Genomic DNA, 11,177 nt, shown 5'->3' on the forward strand with positions numbered 1-11,177 from the left:
TAAGCACTTACAATGTATCTTTTATGTCAAATTCAATAGGTGTTGGTGGTCTTTTCGGGGACTGCCAAAACAAACCTAAGGGAGACACAGTTTAAGATCAATAGTGTTGTGCTTCTAAGTACAATTATTCCCAAAATCTTGTAAAACTGCTTTTTATGTGACCATGTCATTTGGGAAAAACTTACTTCCATCTTTTAACCTTGTGTCCAGCGGGAAAGAGTGCAACAGTTGTAGGGCCTACAACCAAATGTCACTGACATTTAATTAGAGCTTATCATTGTTGGCATCAAAAGTGCATTAAATAGCTTGATCATTTGTTCGATATTACAAAACAAATAAAGCAGTTACTCAATACCTTTCTTGTAAAATACTTCTCGAATTTGAGACGAGCTAAAGTGATGCAGTGTTCCCACTGGCTGGGCCATCTGCTTAGCAGTTTGATGACCTGGAATGATCCTTCCAGGTGTTCTCCCATCTGCATCCTCTACACAAACCAATAAATCACCACGGGACTTTATTTACTTGAATAAATATTAGCTTTTAAAGCCTAAATTAACACAATCTATATTGAATGAGTCAGTGTGTCGGTGATGAGTCTGACCTGCAGCACCACCTCAGCTGATGAATGCTTCTGCCAGAATGAGCTGTACATGGAGGGCTTATGGGCGAATGCATTCTCAAACTGGGGAGAAAAAAAAAACAGGACATTGTCAAAAGTAGGAAGATAAAGGAAAAAAAAATATCTTTAAAAACACATGGGTGGTAAGCAGTTGTACCTTGTCTCTGGCCCACTGAATGGTGTGCTCTATAACTGAAGGGAATGACTTGAGAGTACAGAAAGGGATTTCCTCCTCAGGCGGGTCCATCTGGAGAGCGAAAGGGACAAACTAGAGCCAAGAACATGGACAGTTACACAACTACAAATTGAGACATACTCACATGGCTGTTGTAGGACTCTGTCAAATTTGGCACAATGATTTCTGTATGTCCTTTAGTTCCCATGGTACCGGAGTCCAAAAGAGATCTCTGATTGGATACGCAGCGGCTGAAATTTAACAGAAGCCTGTTACTAACATGTAACATGAATGAAGTTATCATTGTCAAACAAGAAAGGGTTTAAGTAATTCCTTTTGTATACAACGGTGAATCAGCCAAAGTAGTTTAGAAATGCAGAATTCATCACATGAATTGAAGACTAAAATTTTCATATTAAATGTGTCGATTAATTACAAGTAAATGACAAACATGTACCATATGCTTGGATATTGATGAAGTGAAAAAATAATTATAAAACTATAATCAAATACTCAAATGTTCGAAAAGGAATAGCAGGGGTTAAATAGTGATTTATCCCAATGCCTTTTACAGCTTATTGTGCCCGCTTTTTCAACTACTTTGTAGGAACGCTTCACAAACCTGTCCACATATCTCCGAGCCTCCACATTGTCCAGTGCTGTGACCACAAGGTTCAGGCGAGAGTAGAACGAGTCGTCGTAGATACCTTCAGTCGCAGGGCACACCTTGTTGAGGTGGGCTTCCACTTGCATGTCTGGGTTGATCTCTCTTGTGGCCTCAGCAGCAGTGGTACTCTTTGGTTTCTGGGAGAGAAAGAATGGCCTGTGCTCATCATGATCCAATCCATTCCGCTGTGACACAAGGGCTTTCGTATCAAGAATCTAAAGTATAATACAGCTGCATAGTTTACATCTATGTACTCTGCGGGAGCACCAATCAAAACAGACTTGCTAAGAAAACATTTAACATTTTCAAACAAAAGATTGTTGAGAAAAGGTTTAGGAGGTAGAAAAGCAACATTGAGGATCTGAGAGCAGTTTACCTGTATATGATGCGGTCTGAAGAGAAACTGCCTATTTAGGTTGGACTTTTCTATTAGGTCTGGATCTGTAATACAAACCTAGGGGGAGACAGAAGCAGCAATATTGAATACTTTCATCAAGCTCACTGTGGTGGGTCTCACATTTTCCAAACAACGAAGCATGATGATAATCTGATAAAAATCCGTCTGTGGAAACCGACAAGTTTCTTTAACAGACCAAAACTGATGGAATTTTTCCGACATCTTCTTCATTAGAAGCCAATATGTCATGAAACTGGGAAAGAACTTACCGGAAGCTAATTTATTTTACGTGACCATTTGTTGACCAAATGATCCAAATCTATCAACCTTAGTCTTGAAAAAGAAATGAAACAAACATTCACCTCTCCTGAACTCTTAGCCAATCCGACTCCAAGCAAACCAAAATTTTTCAACATTTCGCAGCCTATGGCCCCACAGCCAACCTGGAAGGATCAAAATAAGCAGATATGTTTAGTCATGAATCTGAGCTGCAGTCCAAATGCAGGTATGAGCAAGCTAATATTTACCATAAAGACTCTGAGCTTGTGTAGTTCGACGCATAATGATTCACCAATACAAGCTCGTAGTCCATCATACCGATCTCCCCTGGGAGAAAACTCCTCAATGGGCCAAGAATGGAGTGGCTGAACTACCTCAATGGCATCAAGATAAAACTTAAAAAACACAGAAGAATGGACAAGCAATACAGATGATCAATTCAACTGGAAGACTATTTTTGCCAATTAAAATAGACAATAATCTATATGAAGTAATGTCAGTCAGCTAAGATTCCAGAATTAACCGTTTTCAGAGTGGGTCGACATAAGCAGAAATGAAACTCCTTGTTATCATTTATGGTAAAGTTGTAAATAATCTGTTCTAGGAGGAGCGTATTGGGTGAAACATGGGGAACATACAGTACATATTATTGCAATATAAACACACTATGTTCATTTACTTGCCCCATCTAAATCAGACCCCCCCCCACCCAATTTGAATCACTACCAGCCTTAGAGATGCTTATATGTTCCAACAGTAAGACGTACCCACTGCTGCAGCGGGGCAAACTTCCCTGTGATGGCTTTAAGAACCTCCTGACTGGCCACCCCCCCTACAGCAGCTGCTAATGGAGGGAGTGTGCCCCTTGCTGTCCTCGACAGACAGCGGACCAACTCTGTATTCACAGCAGCCTGGAGGAAGAAGAGTGAGACAAAAGTCAAAAAGGAAATGTATCTTGTATTTGTATGTATCTCAGCATTTGAAGTAAACACTAGAGGAAAATAAGAACTCACTTCGCTTCTCAGTGTTGCATTCACTTCCTCAGTAAGCTTCAATAAAACCTCAGCATCCTGTAAACACCTGATGGTATCAAAGAAAAAAATACTTGACTTACGTAGCTTCTCCGATTGAAAAGTATACTATGGTTAAAGTACTGGTTGAGGTTTCTGATCAACAGAAACAATAGCAGTAGATTGGATGTATACATGTAAAAGCAGTACTTGTTTACCCAATGTTGGGCAATCTACTGTGCTGCTCCTGGAAGTTGTCGAGGGCCAACATGGCAGCGTGGATCTGTAACGGGGCCTGATCAGATTTAAAATAGGATTGTTAGCTTTTCGAGACTCCAACAAAAGCGATAAGGGATGCATTATCTGAGGCCTTTATCTCAAAGCACGTTGAACTTTGTCATGTGAGACTCAGCCTACATGTCACATGTGTTTTGCGAAGTAAAACCTGTCTTCTAAGTCCATCCTGAAACATAAAATGGAATTCTGCCCGTCATTTTTTTCCTTTCTTTGATAACAAAAGGGAACACTGGTTGAAGTTCAGGACTGAATGTAGCACCACAAGGCAAGCACTATGACCGATAGTATTTCACTGATCGTCTGTCACAGATGCATTATCTTTGTAAATAAACATTAAGCACAACAAGCTCCAGAATAAAAGGATACCTCATTACTGTGTCATTCCATTTCTACAATATTTTGAAATAATTAATTTCAGTAATTTATTTATTACATGGAGAACTGTCAGATATAATCTCAACATCCATCACTCTTTTACAAGGTGTTACAGCCAGACTATACAATAAAGTATATTTAAAGAAATGATTGATGCCCTGAAAACAGACCTAAGTTTGACCCCCAAAAACTAAAATTAATGACTCTGATCCAACTTACAGCCATTCCTCCCAAGCCTGGCAAGTAATTATGAGCCTGGTTTGGAACTAACAAATTTCTAATTGATTTATACTGCATTTGCGTTGTATGGAATGTGGTAGAGTTGATAGGGTCCTTTACATCCCTCATCAATTTCATGAAAGTCTACTACGGCAGCCATCAAATTTTACCAGGAATAAACTGACAAGTCTCTCATCTTAATAGATCCAAAGAGATACAGAAGGGTTTATAAATGTAAGTCAAATTAAGTGACTTATAGAGGGCATTCATTCATGTGTAGTCATGCATGGTACATACATATTTGGTCCGGCAAAGTTTTTCTGTATACCAAGGCATGACCTTACCCTCCCCTGTTTTCACATCTGATAGTGCAGGGAACTAGGTTTTAATGGGGGAGGGGGGACACAACATTGTCAGACTTTCCTTTGGTTTGGTTTGCTTTCACACTGCACTTGTCAAACGGACCAAATTGTCCAAAATCATCATATGGTTGCCTGTGGTGTTTAAGCATGTTCCAGCTGGATTACCATCTGTCACACACCAGAGAGGAAGACAACATCGTAGAGAACCATTTGTCATTTGAACAGAGCAAGGAACAGAAATCCTCCTATTCATGTTGCAATATGGCGTTGAGGTGAATGTCTTGATCGAAATCTGAACTGTTGTCACTCATGACAACCCACAAAAAAAAAAAAAAAAAATGTTTTCCAAATATTCAGGGAGAGAATGATGATGGCAGTGGCTATTAATCGAACAGTGTAACCTTGAAGTTAAAAAAAACAAACTGTTTCCTGCTGATTGAATAAGCAGGTGGCAGGGGATTTCCACTCCTTGTTCTCTCTGATAGACAAACCATTCCAATATTTGTTGTCTTCTTCTCTTGTGTTTTTTGATGAGTGGTCATCCAGCTGGAAGATACATTACCACTAAAGGAAAGTGTAACCCCTATGAATAAAGGGCTACTAAAACGTAGTAATATAGGGATTACATATCGATGGCAAACTACGCTGCCCGGAGAATAGGGATCAACAAGGTTCCTCTACTTTTAAATGCAAGTTAATGAGCTCCCTGCTCTTGAATTGAAAAAAAGAAAGAATACCTTAAATCTGATTATTTTCCATCCACTCAAGTCTTTTAAATTACCTTTATACCCGAAACAAAGGTTGTTGCAAGAAAGTGACAGCGACATTGGAGTTTTATCGTTTTGAGAACGCCTGTCAGTTGAGCACATTTTTGCTAAAACAGCCATGACTAGCCACGCAGGGAGATTAACATCTAGCTTACTAACAAGACGGATTTCTATAAAACCAGTCAGAATTGATGTTGAAAATTGTATAAGGAGTTATTACAGTTACAAATGCACTTAGCGTTAATGCTCATGTTTTATCCACTTTGATGTATCCTATATCATTGTGTTTGTCTCAGAGGTAGAACCGTAAATGGTCTTGTTGCTGGTGCTGCATAATAGCATGGCCAGTGGAGTAGCCTACTGAACCGGATCTGAGCATTAAAAGGAATGCAGCGCTTATTTTGTTTACTTTATGCCACTCGGTTTAAGCCAGTTAGCGAGTGGTAATGGTTTTCACAAAGCACTTTGTTTCTTAAGTTAAAAAAGTACATTTTATTATGTGATTTATGTAATATATTTTCTTTACACTGAGGAGTAATGCAAATGCTTATTATATTATGGATTGATGTGATGAATACTTCATCTCATTGTTAAAAAAGGGGTGTATCCTTAGTTATTGGTTACACAAAGGTATAAGAATATAATTAGAGTGGAATCATTCATTAGTCTGCACTCTGTGTAGTTTGGTTTTATGTTGATCGACAGATTCTGATCCAAGATGGCGAGCCCAGCCCAGTGAAGGCCGAGGATGGACAAACAAGTGATGTGGCTAAACGTGTGGTTTCCTCAGAGGAATTTGATATTGGATCACTTTGAGACCAAATAAGAGTACTTCCACTGACTCAACTCAGCCATTAAATAATACACATTTTTTGGGGGGGAAACTGTTTGGAATTTATTTTTGTACTATTGTCATTATTAGTATTTTTGTTAGTGCTTTGAAGAGTTCTTCTTTTTCCTGTTAATTTAATCAATAAATTTGTTAACTGTTCAACTCATTTTTACCGGTCTATTACTTTTGTGAGACACCCAAGCCATACCTCGCCGAGGTAGATGTTTTGTGTTTACAGGTCCAAGTCTACAACCGCTACTCAAGCGACTCCCACAACCACATGATACTGTTTTGAAAATTGGTCCATTTGACCAAGTGCGGGTAGAAAGCAAACCAAAGTAAAATCGGAGAATCTAAGACTGCACAGTACCAATAGCTCATACCCAGCAGGCAGTTCTATAATATACATCCATGACATAAAGTCCACAATTTGATTGAAACTCTCACCTCTGGTTTACTGAAGTCTGGAGTAAGAACCTGGGGAGCACACAATTGCCTTTCCATTGTTTCCTGAATTATTGAACAGACAAACACAAGGCATACGGACAAGACATTTGGTTACTTAAAACATATTGCATTTGTTAAATATTAGTTTATTTCTAATCTCAACATTTAACTTACAAATCTATACGTCTTGGGCGTTTTCACCAAGACAAAGAAACCGCCATGTGCATATGTTTGAAGCTGAGATGTGTCTCCTATTGTAAAAGTGTAGGGGGAAAGGACTAACAACCACAGGGAGACAGAGAGAAACACAAACACAACAGAATATTTAAAAATATTAGAAAGCTTCAGTGACAGTGTTCTGAATATATGTTTTGCCTTACATGTGACATTATCACAACTATGTTTCAATAAAATGGTTAAATAGCAATTTCAAAATCCTAGTCGTTGACCCTAACCCTAGTCTTGATTTCTCCAAAAACAAATTTATCTAAATATAACATGATACCTGAAACCTGTCGTGCTGTGCCATTGAGTTCCACCATGCCATTGACTTCTCGGAAGGTCACAGTCTGACCTGTCTGGAGACCATGGGGTTGGTTGTCCAGACAGGTTACCACTCCTAGCTTGTCCTAAAAGGTCAAAGGACGATCAGTTCCATTGCTTAGAAGACTGTGTTCTGGCCTTTAATTTCCAAAAGAAAGTATGGATGATAGGGAATTTGGGGCTTATAATCTCACTTTATGAACCTGCAGTATCTGTATTAATCACATCTTACTGAAATTGGTTTACTTGAAGTAATCTCACTGTATAAAAACTCATAATTTAATTCTTGACTGATGAAAAATAATCAGTTTGGAGAAATGTGTGGCACAAGCCCGAGGAGAATTTTATGTGTCCAGGCTACCTGTGTGATACTTTGGATGAAAACCTCCTTGGGTTCTTCTCCTGTGGGATCTGATACTTCAAACTCTTCTCCAAAATCACAGAACAGGCGAACACAGATGCCATACGCATCGCAGCAAATAAACTGCCAAAGACATAAAACAGTATGGTTTTGGATATAACCAAGAACAGAGAACTAGTAAATATTTGATGGTGTGTTCCATATATGAAATGTGGAACATACAGTTTTCATGTATAACTAGTGCATAACCAGCAGACATACTCTGATAGGGGGTCGCTGCATGTGGCAGAACTCGTTTACTCTCTTCCGTAGGCTCAATTTAGCTTCAGTTAGAATCACACACTGGAAAGAGAGAAAAACAAACAATGTAAGTTGTTTTCTTTAAAAGAAAGACAAATTGTGGGTTTAAAAGACCCCTGGCTATGAAGAGCGATAAATTACCTGATACTTCCTGAGAAAGCTGAGATCTGTGTTGTCATCCAGAGCAGAGAAGGACATGTCGACGTGGACATATGGATTCAGCTCTGCGATGCGGGGGCACACTGCCTCTACCCTGAGGACGAATGAAAAATTTGAAAAACACATTAACACATCACAACAAAATCACTAAGCAAAGATTCTAGTCAGAGGTTCAGCTCTATACATTACCTTCTCTTTTGGCTCAGCACATCCTCTCTTAGAATAAAGAAGTTGGTGCCCAAGTCCCAGGTCTCACATTGCTTTGTGTCATGAAGGGTAACTGTCTACACACATGCAGTACAAACGTATATCCATTCTATATATTATTTTTACATACAAACTCTATGACAATGCTCAAGAAACTTCAGAGCATGACAGGTTGCCTACCTTTACGCCCGCCAGGGTTATATTCTTTGCTGTAAAAGGGCCAAAAGTGTTTTTTTTTTCTGTCAAAATCATTGCACTACTACAGCTGTATATACATTAAAATGTTCTAATGCAATATGATGACTTCACCTATCTCCGTTCCAAGCCCTCCCAGTCCACTGAGAAAGACTGAAGACTGGGCCATCTGCCGCATTGCACTGTCTCCCAACACATAGCGCTGGCGGCTGCACAATATCATAGAAATAAGTAACTTTGCAACATAAACATAGGATTTAACTTATTTTGCTATTTTCTTAGGTATATATGGATACATTCTGTTGGCGCTACAAATCTACGAATGTATACATAAGCAACGTGGAGTGGCTTTTGTATCTAGTATTACATTGACGTTCCTTTTTATATTTGCTTCCCTCTGTTACCTCTTGTCTCAGTGTATTCAATAAATAAATATGAACAAATATGGAACTTGCCTGTATAGAGAGTCGTCAATCTCCATCGAGTCTGCAGCCATACTGCAAGGGGAAGAGGGAGATTTCAATTGCTTGAAAGACAATGGCCGAACCAATTGATACACATCATAGTAGAGACAATTTATGCATAATCGATATAAAAATACATATTGTTTTAATAATAATTCAAAGACAACGCCCTGTTGTAGTAGCTACGAAGCTAACTAACCGCTAACTCTTGTAGATACTGTCACTGGCTTACCAGCTAACACTGCCCTGACCTAATAAAGTGACAAATGGCAAATATAAATAAGGACTTGAACATTTTCTCTGTATGTGGCCCAGAAAAAAGGTGGCACAAAGAAGCTAGTGAGAAAACACCATGTTAGCAGGTGCGGCTAGTTAGCGTCCACTACCGCTACCTGGTGCCGGCGGCGAGAACACATGACACACTCGATTTTAAGCGAAAAGACACACAGAACGTGGCAGCAAACAACGCCCGAGATAAGACAGCTTAATCAACAGTTACAATTTAATGTCCCACGAGAAAATTAATGTCTAATATAAATGAACTTAGTCAAAGATTCAAATGCATCAACCTGTTAGTAAGTGCGACGAGCTGTAACGAATGAATGGCTGTGACTGGCGAATGTTTTCGAGTGTTTCCGGGTTACCATGGTCATGTGATCAACATTATTTGACTATCACGTTACGCTTCTGGAATGATTATAAAGGTCAATGAAGTAGTTTGTTTATGAAAAACAAACGAAGAATTCTCAAATGAATATTAAACAGAATAATGTCATTTGTTGTGCTATCCAATGGACGCACAGAAGAAGAAACAGAAACAAGAACAGTAAGATCAACAACAATAACAACAACAGCAACAAACACAACAAAAGATTTGTTTAATTTTTTGTCAAATGTATACATTAGAATAAAAATTAATTTGATATTTATGATTTAATATTTAATTTCTTTGACCAATAAGTTGCTGACTTCTGCATGCCAAGCACTTAATAGACTTTTTAGACATTATATCAGTACCTGATTTGATGTCATTGAAGCTCTAAAATTGATTTAAAAAAGGGGTTTTGGAGAAAGGAATTTGAAAAACAGTGTCCATGATAGCTGTGTACTTTCTAGTTCTCTCACATGTCATAATCAAAATTATGCAATTCAGTTGAACGAATAAATGATTGAGCCCCAATCAAACACATTTCAATCAATAAATAAATTGATAAATGATTGAATCAATAACTAACATATGATTTGGTTAGTTTTTCATTCATTTTTTACAAAAGCATTAAATGAAAAATTTAAAATATATGTACTTAGGGTTTTTTGCTATTGTGTTTGTGATGTATTTGTATTGTTTTAAGTTTGTGTTGAATTTATGATCAACAGAGAAAATTAACACGTTTTTTTTAGTTTTCTACTGACCACATTAAACACTGACAAAACTTCTCTTCTTTAACGTGTGTGTGTTTTTCTGATAATATTTGTATTTAAAAGTTCAGCCTTGCAGTTTACAGAAATGTATGTTGTATACTGTAATCTATTGATTACATGTAATAATTTACGGCAATGTGGTGATAAATTCATAAAATACTAAACAATGCAATTGTTATAAAGCAATTATTTGAAACGGGATTGATATTGAAACTGGAGTCAAAATTGTTACTTCTGTTGACCTGTTTAATTCTATTTTCCAGGTGAATATTTGTTGAACAATTTTATTAGCAAGAGAGACAGGAATAGCAAGAACTTTAATGAAAAAAATTGTATTTTTCATATGAAAATAATTTTGCATAGTATGTACAGTAATACTGTTTCCTTTATATTGTTATTATCTGTTGAACAGTTAAATATCGTAATATGGTTTTAAAAAAATCTTCATAATACATTAACGGCAAGGTAATTTATGTCTTCTGAACAGCAAAGGCATTCAGAAAGAGCAGACTCTTTTCAAGGTTAAAACAAATGATGGAATTTTATTTTTGTGACGATCTACCGACATTTTAGTGTTTAATCCTGCCTAACACATCTTCATGAAAATTGGCCATGTAATTTTTTTTCCCTCCAAAATAATCGTATTTCAATCAATTTCTAACATAATTCCAATCATTAATTCCTCTTTGAGTGATAAGTGACAAATAGCTATTTTTAAAGCCACATGAGAAATTGATTAAAGGTGAGTGAAAAAGATCGCTTAACAACCAGTTGCTTTAGAAAATATTTAATAATTATTTGACAGGACAAAGGTTACACCCAAGTAAAACATTTACATCCAACGTCCACAACTTTTACCTTTTGTTAGGGAAAAACATTATTTTCTTCAGTGTAGTTTTAAACCAATATGGGATGCTGATATAAGGAGACTTGTTGAATACTGGTTTTATATCTTTTCCAAAGATTAATTATCTGACCTGAGGCCATTGTAAAAAGCTTGTCTGGGACAGTTTCTGTTACTTTGAGACCCTAGAGACCCCTCCCTCCAATCATATTGGTCACAGCACCCACATGAACCTC

General features: G+C 37.5%; 1 protein-coding gene across 1 annotated transcript in view; it reads right to left on the reverse strand.

Moving 5' to 3' along the window:
- uba6 (ubiquitin like modifier activating enzyme 6) overlaps positions 1–9,311 on the reverse strand; it is a 13,962-nt gene extending 4,651 nt beyond the window's left edge. The window contains exons 1-24 of the mRNA XM_086156897.1: positions 9,245–9,311; positions 8,667–8,708; positions 8,326–8,420; positions 8,197–8,225; positions 7,999–8,093; positions 7,792–7,903; positions 7,612–7,692; positions 7,351–7,473; positions 6,952–7,075; positions 6,621–6,724; positions 6,447–6,509; positions 3,366–3,442; positions 3,151–3,217; positions 2,905–3,048; positions 2,386–2,532; positions 2,221–2,301; positions 1,838–1,915; positions 1,417–1,598; positions 940–1,045; positions 777–866; positions 602–682; positions 356–484; positions 186–237; positions 12–75 (exon numbers count right to left, since the gene is read on the reverse strand). Of these exons, the coding sequence (XP_086013023.1) occupies positions 12–75; positions 186–237; positions 356–484; positions 602–682; positions 777–866; positions 940–1,045; positions 1,417–1,598; positions 1,838–1,915; positions 2,221–2,301; positions 2,386–2,532; positions 2,905–3,048; positions 3,151–3,217; positions 3,366–3,442; positions 6,447–6,509; positions 6,621–6,724; positions 6,952–7,075; positions 7,351–7,473; positions 7,612–7,692; positions 7,792–7,903; positions 7,999–8,093; positions 8,197–8,225; positions 8,326–8,420; positions 8,667–8,707 (2,165 nt within the window). The 5' untranslated portion in view covers position 8,708; positions 9,245–9,311. The remainder of the gene's footprint in view (positions 1–11; positions 76–185; positions 238–355; positions 485–601; positions 683–776; positions 867–939; positions 1,046–1,416; positions 1,599–1,837; positions 1,916–2,220; positions 2,302–2,385; positions 2,533–2,904; positions 3,049–3,150; positions 3,218–3,365; positions 3,443–6,446; positions 6,510–6,620; positions 6,725–6,951; positions 7,076–7,350; positions 7,474–7,611; positions 7,693–7,791; positions 7,904–7,998; positions 8,094–8,196; positions 8,226–8,325; positions 8,421–8,666; positions 8,709–9,244) is intronic.
- Positions 9,312–11,177: the final 1,866 nt, after the last annotated feature.

The sequence above is a fragment of the Fistularia commersonii genome, chromosome 12, assembly GCF_037954325.1.
Source record: "Fistularia commersonii isolate RoL2024-O1a breed Wild chromosome 12, RoL_Fcom_v1.0, whole genome shotgun sequence".
Taxonomy (NCBI): Eukaryota; Metazoa; Chordata; class Actinopteri; order Syngnathiformes; family Fistulariidae; genus Fistularia; species Fistularia commersonii.